At 38.0% G+C, this 18,887-nt stretch overlaps 1 protein-coding gene across 2 annotated transcripts in view; it reads right to left on the reverse strand.

Annotated features, from left to right (window-relative positions):
* LOC126769932 (rho GTPase-activating protein 21) overlaps positions 1-18,887 on the reverse strand; it is a 310,744-nt gene continuing 291,857 nt past the window's right edge. Inside the window, exons 17-26 of one of the 2 annotated variants that reach the window (XM_050488935.1) lie at positions 5,597-5,755; positions 5,195-5,402; positions 4,750-4,958; positions 4,310-4,520; positions 3,936-4,195; positions 3,675-3,801; positions 3,335-3,548; positions 3,138-3,217; positions 1,556-2,585; positions 1-1,474 (exon numbers count right to left, since the gene is read on the reverse strand). In XM_050488935.1, coding sequence (XP_050344892.1) covers positions 1,438-1,474; positions 1,556-2,585; positions 3,138-3,217; positions 3,335-3,548; positions 3,675-3,801; positions 3,936-4,195; positions 4,310-4,520; positions 4,750-4,958; positions 5,195-5,402; positions 5,597-5,755 — 2,535 coding nt within the window. In that variant the 3' untranslated portion in view covers positions 1-1,437. Of the gene's footprint in view, positions 1,475-1,555; positions 2,586-2,960; positions 3,023-3,137; positions 3,218-3,334; positions 3,549-3,674; positions 3,802-3,935; positions 4,196-4,309; positions 4,521-4,749; positions 4,959-5,194; positions 5,403-5,596; positions 5,756-18,887 lie in introns of those variants that run through there. The other variant, XM_050488936.1, reaches the window with a different exon arrangement.

Consider the following 18,887-nt stretch of genomic DNA (forward strand, 5'->3'; position numbering starts at 1 on the left):
AGTCTAAAATATCATTTTACAGAAAATATTTACAAAATTAATATTATTATTTTTATTTCATATAAGAAAGTGCCGAATCACGTTTTCAATCTTTCGTAAATAAATAACAATTGAATTTAGCCTAAAAATACTTTTCTTTGATAAACAAAACAATAAAAAATAATTGCATTCAACAAAGCTACGATAACAAATTTAATATAAATTAAGGATAAAAGAAATGTACAATTTTTACAAAGCTTAAGGGATCACTTCTATCGTTATCGCTGTGTAGTTGTTACGTTCGATACTCGCTCGTTACTACGCTACGGGTAGCTTGTAAATTGTATATAGTCATGTTTAAACTCATAGCATCATTATTTACAATACAAACTAATATAAGACGCCTTTGATAATTTAAAATTCAAGGCTATGAAATATACACATAATAGCTAGAAATGATTATCATAATTCTTGCCGAACGAACCACTAGCTGGTAACTTTGAATTCATAGAATATCTACCTACTATTAATTGAAAAAATTGTGCTTAATAAATTGATATCGCTCAAACGCGAAGGCAAGTAGGTGATGTAATGCATGTATATTTTACATTTTAATAATACAATAAGATAAATCATTTCTACGTTTGAAACTCCAAGAGTACCTACATTAAATCTTATACAAACAGTCCTTAGTTTATTATAGTGGTGTTATAATGTTCTGGTCATACCTTTTTTCTGGTATTTATCACTTATCTTAATCATTTAAGCCCACGGGCGCACCTAATTAATTCTCATATTAATTACATACTAGTAGCACTTATTTTTAATAATATTATGCTGTTTATTTTGCACTCTTAGTCATTTTCAATCCCACAGCAACTCCATCAAAAGTAGTTCATTATTTACGAAAGGAGTCATTCTACAGATTTGTGGACTTTCATGAAAGCGTACGATTTTGTACGATAACTTTACTACTAGTGGAAAATATGTCCATTTTCATGATAATATTTCATTGTATTTACATCTAATAGCAGAAAATTCTTCACTAACTGATATCTGAATCTAGTTTTCATCGTCGTACATTTCGCGTGACTATTTCCTCAATAGAAACCTTTTTCATCATTCTTTGGCATTATTTAGTGAGCTAGGTTCATCATCGCTTCCACTAATAAACTGTGTAACACCTATGTATACTTTCCTCTTGTCAATATAATATATGTGTATTGCACTATTCAATCAATAAAATTGCAGACGAATCACTTTCGCTTTTTATCATTATACTATACGTTAAACATCTAAAATTTCGTATTTTCGGTATCGATCAATTCATGTAGATATTGTAAATGCGCGAGATACGAACACGCGTTACAGAGGATTTTGAGTATTATTGGTTTTATTTTAATCAATATTTTATATTTAGAAATTTGTGACTTAATCTATTCAGTCAAATGAATCGAATCAATAATAGCCTCTCTCAGGGCGACACACGAGCCGCCTCCGGGACGAACTCGAGCGCTCGTCGAGCGTCTCCGAGAACACATCCGACAAGGCGCGGCCGGCGCGTCACACGTGCGACTCGAGCGGCGGGCGCGGCGGCGGCACGAGCGGCGCCCAGGCGCGCCACGCGCCGGCCGACAGGTCGGGCGACGACGTGCGCGTGTGGCGCGCCGCCCAGCCGTCCTTGTCGAAGTCCTTGGTGCCGCCCACCGTGTGGCGCCGCTTGATGCCGCGCTCGGGCATGCCGTTCTTGCGCTTCAGCTTCGTGGAGCGCCACGCGCCGGCCTCGCGGCGCCGCACGACGTTCCACTCGCCCTTCTCCAGCTTGCTCGGCCGCTCGCCCTTGGTCAGCGACTCGGAGCGCTGCGGGCGCTCGGCGCGGCAGTTCAGGCTCTCGGAGCGCAGCACGCGCGCCTCGTTGCGCTCGCGATCTCTGTTGAGCGACTCGGAGCGCTTCAGCTTTGCGCGATCGCCCTCGCCGTCGCCGGCCTCGGTTTCCTCGCAGTCGAGGGCGGCGCCGGCGCGCTTGCCGCAGTCCGGGGCTCCGGTCCGCTGCGCGCCGTAGTTCGGGTAGAGCGCGCGCTCGAAGCCCTTGTCGTTGTCGGGCAGCGCGTCGCTCGAGTTCTGCGACCGAGTGTCGACGTCCTTGTCGTCGTCGCGGAGGTTCTTCTCGGGCGCGCCGCAGTTCTCCTTCTCGGAGTCGTCGTCGGTGCGCGGCGGCGTGGCGGGCGGGGAGGCGCGCGGGGAGGCGCGCGGGGAGGCGCGCGGGGAGGCGCGCGGGGAGGCGGGGGAGGCGGGCGCGGCGGGGGGCGCGGCGGGGCGGTTGGCGCGCGGGGGCGGCCAGGCGCGCGCGTCGGGCTCGTCGGAGGACGAGGAGGCGGAGCGCAGCCAGGCCGCCTTGAGCTGGTCGGCGCGCGCGCGCACGGGGGAAGCCCCGCGCACGGAGCCCGCGTCGGAGGGCGAGCTGCCGCTGGACTTGCCCTCCTCGTTGTCGTCCTGGCACTCGTCGGCGTAGGGGATGCTGCCGTCGTCGAGCGGCGAGGAGTTGTTCAGAGTGCGCAGCTTCTGGTCGAACGTGCTCGTGAGAGAGGACACCAAGTCTCCGGTTCCTATAACAAGGTCGAAGATTACTTTCGGTCGCCGTGGACGTTGGGTATCTATTAAGGAAGCGGGTTAGGATTAGGTCGCTCTGTAGTCGGGTGATGTACGAACATGAATGGATGAATTGAGTATATATGTACAGCGAGATACGATAATGGATTCGCACGAGCGTCGCAAGCCGTGCTGTCAGCAGCCGCTGTTTATGAAGCATTAGTTAGTTATTTATGAGAATCACGGTGTCGTCTACGTTCACTCTTTATTAGATTGAAATAGTATAGAAATTCCAGTAATAAAAAAATAAGAGTGAACGTAAATGGCGAGGATTAACAGAGTCGTCCGCGTAAACGCACACACTTGCAACACGCACGCTCACATTCCTATACCTTTAAATGTGGACAAAAGAAAGGGATTGCTGTATCTACTCTCTGAAGTCAGTACCGGACACCTAATAGAGCAAATAATATAAACCTTTACACAAATGTGTTTTATTGAGCACAACAGTTGTTTGAATAGGAAATATTATATTTTCTAAGACAGTAATATTTATGAACGACATTTACCATCGATGGAGAAGTTATTCAGCGCGTGTGCATGTCGCGAGATCTCTTGCCGACCACGTCCGAGCGCCTCCATATCGATTCTGAAAAAAAATATAAAACATTGTAATCAATAATATTCTTATGACTTTATAAATATTTCTTGAGAAGATAAAGGCACAGGAACGGCCGCAGTAGAGGCGGGAGTTGGTCGTACTCACTTGTCGGGCTCGCGCTCGTGCAGGTAGTGCGGCAGGCCGTCGTAGTGCGCCAGCGCGGCGGGCGGCGAGGCGAGCGGGGAGCGCGGGGGGGAGGCGCCGGGCGAGCGCGGCTTGTCCTCCCACTTCTTGTCGCTCTTGCGCGGTTTGCGCTGCATCTTGCGGTTGGCCGCCGATATTATCGAGGACACGATGTCGCGAGTCGACACGTCTTTGCCTGCCGAGGGTGAAGCGAGTGTCGTTTTGAGAGGATATCTACGCATTTGGCGAAATTTCGGGATGTAAAAGGATAAACTTGTACGTAAACTTAAGGATTACTATTTCGAGTGAATATTGTGCGTACCTTCAATCTTCTTGACGTTGTGTATGAGCAGATCGCGCGAGGGTGCGGGTGCAGGCGACAGCTGGTCGGAGGCAGGCGGCGGCTCTGCGGGTGGGGAGCCCTCCTCCTCCTCGAAGTACCAGTCGTACTGTAAGTAATGTCAGTCAGGTAAAAAATGAGATAAGTAGACTAAAAACCATAAGCATACATATTATATCTAAAGTCCACGAACAAATAATAAATTAAAATATAAAATAAGTAAGTCGATTGGTTTTCACTCACGTGTGTCAGGAAGGACTCGATGATGCGACACTGGCTGGACATATCGTTCACCATAGCGAGCATGTCGTCGCTGGCCGCGCGGACCAACGTTGGACCGAACACGATGGCCAAATTTCTTGCCTCCATCTTATTAAAAGCAGAATGTGCGACTACTTTGCGCAAATGCTGGATCAGGTACTTCAGTGTTTCATAGTGAGCCGGGGGAAGAGCGTGAACGAGACGGCGTAGTTCGCGCGCTCTTTCCGGCGAACGATCGGCCGCTGTAATCAAAATATTCGCAATATGTAAGTATGTCTATCCAGTTCTACTCGATATCAATTAAAGATATTCACGGACACAGTACAGATATTACAAGTGAACAAAATCATACTGACCGATGAAGGCGGGGTAGAGGTGCTTGGTGAGGATAGGGTCGGGCAGCCGGCGTAGGTAGGCCTTGAGAAGGCTGGAGGCCACGTGTACGTCGGCCCAGCGCGCGTCGCTGGCGGGCGGGGGCTCCCCGCGGTCCAGCGCCGCCGCCAGCGCCGCCACGCCCGCCGCGTTGCCGGGCACGCGGTATACGCCCACCGTGCGAAGCCCGTATGCCTGCAATAATGAACGTTTTTGAATGTCAATTTAGTTCGCTTTTCTTTTTAGTGAGCGTTTTATAGTCGAAATGTGCACTCTCGCTTTTGTATGTGAAGGTGTTAAGGTTTTTAAAAGCAAATTAGAGGTACGATTGAAGAAAATATTTCGTTTGCTATTGTAGCTTCGATATCCAAAAACGAATCGGATTTAGTTTACTGATGGGTTGAATATATATATATATATATACCTCGACAGCCTGAGCGGGCAGCGTGACAGCTTTGGGTACTGAGGGACTTTCTGCATCTGCGGGGCAGCGCTCGAGCGGTGCGCCGAGCCAGCCCACGACGGTGGGCGCCGCGTTGCCCGTGCCGCCGTGCATGCGTCGCAGCTGCTTCGCCACGCGACCCTTCCACGTCTTGTTCTTAGGGGACGAGGGGAGAGTTGGTGTCGGGGGACCTGAAACAAGCAAGCAATTTTGATTTCCGACATTAGATTATAATATTTTAAAGCTATGATCGCAATCAAAACCAGATTATAATGAATTATAATAAATAATTTACTTTTAAGAAAAGGTTTAATAACAATTTATTTATTTTTTAATATATTACTGTTTATTTAGCGTAGCTTGGCTCAGTATATCGCGTAGTAGATCGCGCTAAAGGAAACATAAACATTGTTTCCGGACGTCTTACCGGTAGGCGACCTGTTCCTGCCGATCTTTTTAGTGCGTTGCGGTGGCAGTGGCGAGGGGCACTCTGCGGTGGCGGGTGCGGTGGTGGCGGTGGGTGGAGCAGAAGCGGGCGCGGGCGGAAGTGCGGTCGCCGGCTCACCCGGAGGCGGCTCAGCTGAATGTCTTCGGAGTGCCGCCAACCAGCGCTGAGCATCTGCAGCGCCTTCCGCCTACAATGTAGATATAGAATTGTTAAAAATATATATCTATTATTTACAATTATGCTATCATAACTTGTAAGTTGTAATCGGTTCGATTTTTTGGAAGTATATCTGAAAATTCTATACAAATAAAAACAGGATATATTTTTGGGTGGAACTCTTAAACCCTGTAGAAAAAAAGAATGTAAAATAAAATACAGTACCTGCAGCAGCAACTCTGCGCCCGCGGCGGTAGTGACGCGCACGACGTGCTTGCGCTTCGTATAATCGTCTGCGAGGGCGGCGAGCGAGTAGCGAACGTCAAGCGCGTCTCGTGAGCCGCTCTCTGCGCCGGTCGCATTGCCGCTGACTGCGCCGGGGCTCTGTAACAATCACAGTTTAAATTAATATGTGTTTATGAAGATTTTGCGTTTATAATTAATCTCATGCTCAGCTGTGATGGAAAACGTCGTGAAAAAATCTACAAGTGTTGAGGGACATTCTACAACATGTATATTTACTAAACCGCCACTATACTAGCTTTGTGGAATCAGTTTCAAGCCTAATATTTAACGTCGGAGATCTTTCGCACAGCAGTGAGACATAACGAGGTGCCACTGTTTATACATACTGGGTAAATAAGCAGATTGGCTAACTACTTGAACTATATGTTTCCGTGTGTTTCGTCGCGCTCTTTTATAAACTATCTCAATATTTGCACTGCAGCAGTTATAAAGCTGACGCAAATAACACCAAGGTGAATGTAAAATTAGCGAACATGAGAAAAAGTGCGACTCAAGCGTGCGACAGCGCTTCAAAAAAAAAAAGGTTTTTAATCCAAATTTTATAATAAAGATCGGCAATAGGGTTGCATAATTATTATTTACGGTATATTTTTACGTTTCAGTAGTATTTTTTCGTATATTTATTTATTTCGTATATAATATATATATATATATATATATATATATATTTCAAAGTGCATTCATAAAATTTTATAAGTCGAGATGATTTTCTTGTAAACGTTGATAGACTTATAAATGAATTATCTCACCAACACTTTTATACACAATATTACAGTAAACTTCGGCACATCAAAGCCAATATTATCATTCCCCGCGAATATTTCCATCACATTCCGTCTCGTTGTTGAACGAGGCTGAATTGTTTTAAAGTCACATCAATGGCGATTGGCGTTCCGCACTGAAACTTTGCCAAATTCAACATATTATTGCTTTTAATCCTTACTAATATTATAAATCGGGAAGTGAGTTTGTCTGTCTCGCGTTATTGTTCCCTAAAATCTAAACGTTTTTGGCGCTCGAGTAGTTTGTCGATTTAATCGTTATGACGATTAAACATCAATCATAGTCACGAACCACATAAGCGGAGCTGTGGCCGAAAGCTAATACTCAATAATTGTATTGAAAAAATAATCTTGATTTAATTTTGCCAATATTAAATGCATCGAGTATGATTCGCTATCAGGGTTCATTTAAAAATGTAACTCGAATTATGATTTATATAACGGCGAGGCAAGGACCGGTGTCTAGATTTTTAAATGGCTCGACGTGTTTGAGATTGAAATTTATTGCGCAATCTCCGAGACACACTGACATTCTGAGACAATTTTTTAATTAAGTTCAAAGTGGACAATGTGGGCCAGAACGATAATGGTTTCGCGGTACTATTTTCGTTTCTAAAAGCGTAAGCAGAGAAGAAATGTGCGGCAATTTGTATGTACTAACTAATTTCAAATATCGCGAACTTCTGTAGCTACGCATATTATATATAAATAGTTATCGTAGTATATATCGTGAATATTTAATATTGCAAAAGTTTTTGTTACATATCTATGAATCACGCTCGAACTGGACGAATCCTAACTAAATTTCGATTCGATCAAATATACGTTATAATATAGAATACGAAATAGAATATTTTTATATGTACATTTAATTTAGAAGAAAAAAATTTAAGGGATGCCAAAACTAGTAATAGTAATATAACCAAATATTTCTAAACAGATATATTTCTAAAGAGGATTGTACATTTAAAATAGTATAGTAAATGATTTAATTCTAAGCAGTACGAAATAGTAAATGATAAATAGTCACGAATTGTTCATCACAAAGGAAACCACAGCTGTATCATGTTAATTGGTATTTGAATCTCTAATGTCATGTCGCTGACGGATGTATGTGACACGATAGTGCTTTCACCCCTAATTACGAGCATTATGTCTTTGAAACGGAATAGATGAATCAGGCGATGCAGAGACTCAAACGCCAGGGCTGCCAACACTTTATTATTTATTAAATACTTTTTATTTTTATTAAATACGTCGAGATGATACTGTTGATAGAGCTCGTGGCTCTGTATTTAAATTTGGGCGAACACCACTGAATTTTAATGTAATTAATTTGTATTTGTAATTTAATAAGTACATTAATCAATCCACACTGGTGCGGCTTGGTTATTAATAAGCACTCCTAAAGGTTGTTATTTTTCTATATTTCTTTGATATAAAGGGGTGTCTGTTTCTATGTATGTAACCGTGTAACAGATTTGACGGTTTATTTTTATATTATCGGCCTTAAGATGTTATAAATATTGTGGTATTACGGTAATCTTATTGTAAGCGAAGAAGTGTTAGTTTCGAAAGTGAAAGATAACAAAAGTATATTTTAGATGCGATTTGTTTTAGACTGCGTGGATTGCGTTTGTATTACGAGGATTTTAATCACATATATATATATATAGATATCTTTAGATATTTGTGAAAATACTGTAGTCCAGGACGAAGTAATTCAATACGGTATTTTATGTTTGTATCAAAATGTTTGTTGCAAAAAAAAAAGTATTTATTTATTATTTTACTTAAGTAATTTCAATAAAAATAATAAATTACTGAGAAAAAAAAAGTTAAAGTGATATTTTAACCATTCCTTAAGCATTAGTAATGTCGTTTAATTAAAACGTTTTAAATTTGGAATGAAAGTTATAATAAAAGAAAATAAAACATGGCAACCCTGTTACTTTTTTTTTTATTTTGAAGCGGTATTAATCAAATGAGCCGCTCAAGTGGGTTACGCGGGTCGAAAATAAGAGGCAACGTCTAAATAACTTGCACTTTAGAGATCATCTTGCCTTCACTTTCTTTTTGAAATCTTATTAAAACAGCTAATACAAGGCGAGTTAAATTATAATATTTTTGAATACTTAATGTGCGATTTTTGCACAGAGCAATACAAACTGTCTTAACTTTCTATGACATTGAATATGATTGATTTCTTATGCGTAACAATTTTTAAATGTTTCTATGTTATTTTCTTATTATACAATTATGAACCAGGGTCAATGTTACAGCGGATGTCAAACGCATCGACACTCCCACGATATTAATACGTAACACAAATGAATCGACACTGTTACGTTAAGTAGACGCTTGTAGGCGTTGACAGGATGAAACCGAGAGTAGTTTGTTTGTCTTCCCTGTCAACGCATGCGCATGATTTGATTGCAGTTATGTCTTTCGTATTATTATCGATACGATTAATATAACACATATACAAATACTTTTGATTCTTTAACGATTTTTATTCATTTCAGTTTTTTATATGTTGTCATAAATGTCGCAAAGTTACATTTATTATTTTTTGTTTTTGGTATTAAGTTAGGTTAGTGCAAATGGTTGTGTTTATGATAACTTGTATCACGGCAACATTATTAGTATTTATATAGTCTTTTGTTATGACCGTATTGGATTTATTATTGTTATATGGTTTTTAACAAACAGTAATAATAATAGCACTATTATCGATTTTATTTTGTTTCTTCGGTTGACTATTTTTTAATACGATAGACTTGACTATTTTTTAATACGATAATATTTAAATTACATAGAATATGACAATTTAACTGTGCAACAATGAATATTCATTTTGTCTAACCCAAATTTTAGAATAAAAAATACGGTAAACGTCGGTTCCGAGCACCGTGTAGCATAAAATAATAATTACCCGCAAACGCGTGCTCGTGGCGTTATTAACTTTCCGTGCATTGATACCATCACAGACCTCGGCATTTTGACTATGTGAGAATACAGTCATGGTTTCGATAGTCTCCGAAATTACCAGCTGACGATAAGAATCGAAGATTTATTACGTCTGACACACTTTCCTTGTAGCGTCGCCGCGAGAAAAAAAACTTTGTTATGTCGAGAGTGTTTTGTTCTTGACCTATTCGCAGGCTGCAGTTAAAGGTTCACCGGACAGTGTCTGAGCTGTGATGTCGTCCGGTGATGTAACGAGCGCTTCTAAGTGGAAAGGTGCAAATAGCATCATGGAGTCACCGCATGAGGCCGTGGTTCAACGGAGTAGAAAATATGATTCTTAGCTAAAAAGTCTGTTGCAAAGTTCCTTTTAGCATTTCGATAAAATAAAATGACTAGTGAAACAATTCAGAAATATTTATCTGAAACGTATTGTTTAAATTTATACATGCGTGATCTAATACCCTATGAATAGTATGTCCTTACGAAAGTGCATAAAGAACAAAGAACTTTTTTTTATAGAATAGCGGACGAGCAAATGGGCCACCTGATAACCAACACCCTTAGACCTTGGCATCGTAAGAAGTGTTAACCATATATGGTAGAATAAACATCATACTCTGAATAGAATAGGAGACTAGCTGTGGAGCATTCATCTGGATGTTATTAAGTTTCTTAGTAGTAGTAGTAATACCATTAAATAGGTGCAACTCACTTTGTACGTATATAATAATAAAATAAAAGGTAGATTAAAAAATGATCTTAATTCGATCCTATTTCTAAACTTTTCTTAATTACAAGAAAGTTGTACAAAACAAGAAAAAATCTTGCAAAGTAATCGATCGGAAATATCTAGGCAACAAAAAGCCTGAAGCTGCAGATGCCGATGGAGTTCTAGGTCAATCATCGTCATTTACCTTTCGATAATCGTAAATTTAGAAATATTGACGCCCATAACGAATCGTTCATCGATAAACGAGTCGTTATGATCTTTACGAATTAATTACAACACAGACATTTATATGAATTTCTTGTTAATATAAAAAAACCAATATAAATAAAAATTAAACCATAATTATCATTTAAAATATATAATTGGTCCTCCTAGCTGTATAATCAGCGAAGATGTTACTGCTTCGCCCTTTAGATCGTATGTTATATAGTCTATTACTTTTGTTAATAAATATGCTAACATAGTAAATGTTCTAATACAAATATATTTTTTCAAACCCGTTGATTAGCGCCATCAAACTAAAAAAAAACTCTTCAACTTTATATATATTAGTATTTACACAGCTCTGTTCCCATTTATCACTTAAAATTTAAAGCATAACCATAAGCGTCGACTAGCTATTTTAACTCTCGAATTATTTGTAAGATTTTTTCCTAATGTTCATTAATCACTGCCTGTTTATCATTTACACAATCAGTTTTATGAAAATCATTATTGTAAAACTATATTCGGATGCGCTTCATAAAACTAAACAATAGAATTATGTCACGAAATTAACGTTACGTTACCTGTATAAACATTGCTATCATCACTAACAGTACACGTTGAGATTACATTTTAAACAATTGTACCAGAAATTGTTTACGAAGTACTTCAACGTTTCGGAAAACTGGACTGCGTAACCGTAAAATAACTTTTTCACTATTAAAAATACGACTGAGCAATAAAATAATGTTTACTCAGCGATAAACGCAATACGAATGAAACTTACCAGTATGTCTGTGTACCAGAGCGTCATGGTTTGGCTGGAGTCCACTCGCATCAAAGCCAAACGCGATGCGTCTCGGTCATTGTCAACGCTTGGCATTAGTAATAATATAGTATTATAATTGTCTCTATGCCGCTTAAATCACTCACTAATTTTATTAACTTCGTATACGTGTAAGGTCTCTTCGGCAATCGCAATGTTTTACGCGAGGCGATTAGTTTGACGTAGATCGAGAAGATATATCACTTGCATTTGTTTTTTCGGTAATCCGATCACGGGTGAGAGAATATTTTATTTATTTCCGAAAAAAATTCTTCCCGAAAGTAATGTTTTTATTTTTCGGATAAAACAAAAAAAATGAATAAGCATTAAGCGCACGACTTGGATGCGGGCGGGCGGCTCTCACGCTCGCCTGAAGGACTATGGCGCGTCGAGCTGCGTCTGCGCAGAGAAAGTGCTCGCGTACAGACTCCGAGGCGTCTGCCAAATTGTTGTTTTCACGGTTAGAAAATTGGTCGTCTTTTCCGGACGAGTCGTTCTGTACGATGAGGTTATTTCGGCGCCACTTTTCTAAATGTATTTAAATTTCACTTTTCTAATTTTGTTTGGACTTTCTTAATTTAGTTTTTATTATAGTCTATTATGCGTTTTTTTGTGGAAATAAATGCAAAGAAAATAAATTATTAAGGAATTCAAAAATATCAATCTTTTATTTAAACAACGAAAATCTTATAATGACATAACATGACTTTAAACACGTAACAGATTATAAGTTTATCGTTTTACTTTATGGCGCGCGGTTGTCATCAGCAAGTCATTAAGATTAGTTATAAGAGTAAATCTAAAGCTGTGATGTGATTTTATAAAAGTAAACACGACGAGTTGAATGGGTATCATGTAAATATTCTGCGGCGTCGGCGAAGGCGTCGTAATAATCTTGATTCGTCATACTTTCCTTTGCACTTCACGGTTTAGGATTTATAGTGTTATTTTCTATCTTCTATGTACCTTCGTTGTGTACTTACGTATTTAGTTTTACAGTTATATATTGTTCTTATATCAATTAGTTTTTTTTGGACTTCCGTTATGTTATGAGGCAAAGAAATCTTATATTTTTGTTGGTACATAAATTATTTTGTGTTTAAAAAGCATAAGACATATAATTTCAGAGAAAAAAACTTAAAATATTCTAAACATGCGGCTTCCGCTCCAAATTCGCTTTGTATCCTTTTTAATGTTGTTCCTAGAACAGATACTAATACAATCTATAAGAATTCTGTCGCTTTTAGGACGCAAGAGATCAGCGTTAGTAGAACTGTGGCAAGTGACACTTTTGCATCCTCGTTTTGTAGAGACGATTTATCTTGCCAAAAAATTTCGTGGAATTTGTAATTATTATTTTAAATACATTTCATTCGTCACGGCTTTAAATAAGGCAAGAATGTGTACTCTCAAAAAAGCACTTAAATATTTGGATAATATATTGTTGGTTAAAATATTATATTTCGCTATAGTAACCCCTGCTGGTATCCGTGTTAGCTAACGCTTGCCCAAACATTTACCTTGACCTTTATAAATTTATAGACCTGAGATCTACACGGGCGTAAAAGGTCACATTGTATCCTCAACGACCTTTATTTTTTATGGTTTAAAATTAAGCCCATTTTTACATAAGAATCAATCAATAACCTAATTTAACCCCTTGGCTAACTGATCGGTAATATTTAATAAGCACTTTTAGTGAACACCAATTTAGGGCATTATGAATTCATCCGGTGAACCATTAAGTGCAATAACCTACCACTCCCACCTATCGGTACTTTGCCGAACTCCTAATTTGGGCCACAGATATCAATTTGGTCAATATATTTGGCAAGCAATTAACGGTACACTAGCTTTTACAAAAACTCGTCCGATGTACAATATAAAATCTATTCGAAAACGTGATCTGTTTCTTGAATTAGAAACATACCGTGGATCTGTTTTTTAGAATTCTCTAAGAAATCTGTTATAGAAATAAATAAAATTATGAAGAGCATTTTTGGTGCGTTAATAATAAAATGTTATATCGTCTTAAAATCATAAGCGAAAGTCTGTTTGGTATCGATCGATCAAAGCAGTAAGTTTCTATTGATTTATGATTGTAGTGTAACACTATTCTTCCTCCAACATTATCAACTTATTACCTTATTAGCGCCAACTGTTTCCGTAATATTTGTACCATTTCACGTAACTCACCGCAGCTGTCTCATAATCGTATTGCGTCTACTGAACATAATTATTTATTACTAATATAATATCGTTATTTAGTGACGAATAAACAATGAAAGTTGTTTGTGGATACAGTGACTCAGATCATCAACGATGAAGACAAAATTACTCAAAATAAACGACACTGCAGATAGAAAATACGCCAGCAAGAACAATGACAATAATTTCGTTGAAATTCTCATTTCTATACAACAAAATCTATACGTTGTTATCTAAGTAGTTTTTATATCAAAAGTAAACCAAGTTTTTTTTCGTCTGCACACTATGTTACAATTGGTAGGTATGATGCAATATTGTCTGGTCTAAGAGTGTATGAAAGCATTATTCGGAACCTAATTTGTAGCAGTTACGCAATATCTAGATACAAGTAGAAAGCATGTTTCATCTAACACTCATGCAATGAAGAATAGCAATCTATCAATTTTGGAGTACTTAAAACATACGGGTCGTACTATTACCATATAATTTATGTATTAATACTAAGTCAATATAAATATTCTACTGATCTAGTGAGTAACTTATAAGACTGCTGATTACGACGCCTTGGATCATATCTCGGGTCGGGTAAGTAAAAAAGTTGACGTTTGCTGTCAAAAAAGCAGCTCCATGTTAGGAAGTTGGCAGTGTAGAAATCCTTTGTATTGGAAATAAAATCTAAAACGTTTCGTCCTATGCCCGATTCATCATGTCCGTCATATGCATTATGACGGATTGAGAGAGTTGTGCCCCGTGCATGTCATAAGAAAATTAATTTGTATCAAAAAAAAAAATCTGATATCAAGCTATAATGTTTCACGCATTATTTTGATACAATTCGTGTTGAGTAAAGAAGACGTCCATGGAAAGCCTTGTAAATATTTTGCGCGGAGCAAATAATTATGTAGATGCAAATTGACCCAGTACTATTACGGGAATCGGTTCAGTATCATTACGATGGTATATCGTAACCGAAATCAGATCAGTTAAACAAAACCGAATGAAATGAGCTCGTTTCGCATAGATACATGTGGCTCCTTGTATTACGTCAGGTACGCGCGTCATACCAACATTTAGGTCAGATTATTAATACATCTGATTTTACAGCCTATTTAAATCTATTTATGGATATACAGAAAAGTAATATAAACAGAGTGTCGAATTTTGAGGAATTTTCATTCAGTTCGCTCGAATGCGTGAAGTGATAAAATAATTTTCTTTTGATGTTGTTATTATAATGTGAAACTAACCTAGATATGACTCGTATATTCATATGTCAATAAAGATATTCATTGGGTATAGAATATGAATCAAAGGTACAGAATCTAAAAACAAAGTTCGTTTTAACAATAGGATTTCTTTCATTATTTGTTTAAAAGATTGTTACTGTATTTTTTGTAAGATACACTTGTATGTTCCATAACAAAAAATTTTCACTCCTAAAAGGGGTTTTGAATTTAATATATTTTATGTGAAATTTGTGAAAGGAAATATATATTTTTTATATTCATTTTATTAGAAATAAATAAGGTTTTTATTCTAACTAGCATGCACAGGAGATACAATAGCGCACAAGCGTGTGCCACAACAAAGAGCCCGTGTTATTCCCCTAACTCTTCTGGGCGAATGGGACAGCACTGCGAATAAACCAAAGAGATAGGCAGAGTCTACGGCTTAAATAATCGTTACACTTGGTTATTGATCATCAATAATTTATCACTGGTACGTATAACTATTATGTTTTACAATAAGGTTAATGACATGATATTTTAATTTGAAATAGCTTGAAGGCAATCGTCATACCCGAGGTGTGTTTCTTTAAAATATAAAGTCGAGAAAAAAACCTAATAACTGTTTACGATCCAAGCCAGGTTTTGAACCCGTACGTGATGCTAAACCAACGAAGCAGACTTTCTTTTTAATATACAGAGTTAATAAATCAAGAAATGTTTATCAACATTAAATCTATTTGTACATTGTATTGTGTATAAAGTTGTTGTAATTTGATAAAATTGAGGCCGTCTAATTATAAGCCGAGGCCTACTAATATTGATAAAAAAAAAACAAAAGAAAGTAGAGTTCGATTTCCATAAGTGTGTAAGCGTGTCCGTAAGACGATTATCGGTGTAATTATCGTTGTTTGTGTTTGTATGAGAATATGTAACCTACATTCACAATAAGACTTGGGAGGCGCATCCGATGCCTCGAAGAAAACCATTCGCGCTGAAACTCGTGCTAATTTTATAACAAGATAGTTATTTATATTGAGACATTGTATTTTATGCCTTTGTACAAATAAAAATAAATGAACTGAGAAAAGAAAAAATAGTATATTCTGAGAAAACATAGTAGGACGTTATACACGCAGATGATTTTCATTTCGTATTATATTTATAGGTTGTATTGATTTTGATTGTAAATTATTTAGAAAAAAAGCATTTTTACAAGCTTACCTTATCAATATATTGCACTTTAAAATGGCAGTGTACTACTTGAAGTTAGCAATACAAACATGGGGTTAGATTATTTATTATTTATATAGAATTTAATGCGTGCAATTAAAACGTTATTCAATTATTAAAAGTAAAACTGTGAGTGTTCCAAATTCAAAATTTAAAAACATGCGCGTTGCATGTTCTTTCTGGAATACTAATGTCATCCATCAATCGAACAGCTTGATGGATTGAGCTGCATATCATGCGAGTAGGCTTGGTACAATAAGGACTTGTTTGTTGTGTTACTACTTACAGCAAATTGTCTTCCGCTTTTACCATTTATTTTGAGTAGACACAGTTTATCAGACTGTAGTCCGGCAATTTGCTTGGAGCCAACTTTCATTTGGAAATTTTGTTAATGATTTTATATCCCATCATTAGGATATATAGATTGAATCTATACGTTAAAGAATATATTTTTACAAAACCTGCGGATAAGATAATGACACTGGGTCATTTCACTAGAGCAGTGATTCTTAACCACTGTGTCGCGGCACTTTTGTGTGCCGCGTAATTCTAAAAGTGTACCGCCAATTTAAGATATAATTATGTTAATATTATTAAATAATATGATTTGAAAAGAAAAATCCTTTTAAAATGAATAGATATTTAAATCCATAAAATTTGATCGGGTTCGTAATCTATTTTACGCAGTGTGTGTAGGTAAATAATTTTTAAACTTATATATTTCTTTGTGTGCTGACAAATTTTGAAATCGTTAAAAGCAACAAAAAGAGAGGTTGAGAATCTTTGCACTAGAGTAATATTTACAGCTAACAATACAACCATATAGTTGGTATTCAAAATGTTTGTATGAAACTTGCGTGTAATTCGACAATAGCCGATCGACAATTTGAGCAACCAAGAGTACGAGTATGATTCACGGTACGCTTTCGAGCAAATGTGCAATTAGCCATAGAAAGTAAACCATTATAATTGGCAACCGTCCGTCAGCCCACTCGTTTATCGAACGAGTCTTTTGACGCGGAAATTGAGATCTCCTGGATGCGACACGTGAGCGATATCTATCGTGATAAATAAACTGGACGGTTTACTGGTGGTAGGGCTTTGTGCAAGCCCGTCTGGGTAGGTCCCACCCACTCATCAGATATTCTACCGCAAAACAGCAATACTTGATATTGTTGTGTTCCGGTTTGAAGGGTGAGTGAGCCAGTGTAATTACAGGCACAAGGGACATAAAATCTTAGTTCCCGAGGTTGGTGGCGCATTGGCTATAAGCGATGGTTGACATTTCTTACAATGCCAATGTCTAAGGGCGTTTGGTGACCACTTACCATCAGGTGGCCCATACGCTCGTCCACCTTCCTATTCTATAAAAAAAAAAAAAAACTTGGATGTATGGACATATTTAAAGAGCTTGAGGATAATTTTAGGACCATTATAAATAGAGTCGAGATGGCCCAGTGGTAAGAACGCGTGAATCTTAACCGATGATCGTGGGTTCAAACCCGGGCGAGCACCACTGAATTTTCATGTGCTTAATTTGTGATTATAATTTATCTCGTGCTTTACGGTGAAGGAAAACATCGTAAGGAAACCTGCATGTGTCTAATTTCACTGAAATTCTGCCACATGTGTATTCCACCAACCCGCATTGAAGCAGCGTGGTGGAATAAGCTCCAAACCTTCTCCTCAAAAAGGGAGAGGAGGCCTTTAGCCCAGCAGTAGGACATTCACGGGCTGTTACGGTATAAATAGAACTATTGAACTATTTTAAAAGTTACATTGTTTATTAAAATTTAATTATAATTATGTTATTTCAGTCAAAGAAACGTAGTGAGTTATCTAATGAGTTCTTATATAAATTTATAATAAAATTTAACTATTTGATAATGCTTAAGTTATATAAAAGCATACATACATACATACATACCTTATGTGTAAATCATAATATTATGTAGGAGGTATTGTAATAATGTGTTGGGCGAGAGATTTGTTTATATTTATATAACAATCAACAATTACCGTCTTTCTGAAGTAACGTCTAATTAGACTCGATAAAAGTTTCATTCACGTGTACAGAAAATTACTACGTATCAAAATTTCAATAAGCAAGTTGGCACGTGAGTAATTTCTAGCAATTCTATGAGTATGGTAATTGGCAGTATGTGCAATGAGGTCGTTCACCCCGGCAGCGGATGGACGCGCATTGCAACGTGCGTATGAGCATGGACAGGCGATCGCGGGATAAGATGATTGCAACTACAAATCTCTATCTGGAATTTCGATTATATTATTGGAACTGTAAAGTACGTCTTTAAATTCAGCTTACTATAATTCAATAGTGGCTCATTATTATTATTTTTTTTAGTTTATTCCAATGGAAGTTGATTGCGCGCTTAGCCACAAGGCAAATTAATTTTATCATGTGTTATGATTATTTATTTTCTAAATTAGTGTTTCAAAATTGAAAATCAAAATTAATGGGCTAGTTGACAGTTCGTATGCTTTTTTACATCTTCCCGTTGATTTTTGGTGGTACTTTCTGGAAAGGGACCAATACGAATATTCTCATATTTAATTGGAATTTCCGGTGCTGACATGCGTCAAGGAAAGTGTAGATACGTGTGACGTACATCTATTTCCTTAAAGAGTCAACGACACGTGTATAATAAGCACATACGCATTTCGCAGAAGCCAGACACTCGGTCTGCCAGCGCGCGCGCAAGTGATGCGACCGCCATGTGGTCGCTGTTGCATTACGCTGCGTGCACATTGGTCGTGAATTTCAAATAACTGACTGGGAATAGGCCTTATTACAATTCGCTCGATAAGGTTTGATACATCGGATATATTATTTTGCCTCAAGAAAGCCAGTTGGAACGCGGCTTTATGTTTGTGTACTATCGAGAGTTGCACTCTTGTTTGGATCTAATTAAGTGTTTCAGTGTGCGTTGTATAAAACAATGATTGCGAGCGGTCAAAGAGGACATGTGTCATTTGTATTCGCTTACAGTTCGATACAGTAATTGCAATT

The sequence above is a fragment of the Nymphalis io genome, chromosome 8, assembly GCF_905147045.1.
Source record: "Nymphalis io chromosome 8, ilAglIoxx1.1, whole genome shotgun sequence".
Taxonomy (NCBI): domain Eukaryota; kingdom Metazoa; phylum Arthropoda; class Insecta; order Lepidoptera; family Nymphalidae; genus Nymphalis; species Nymphalis io.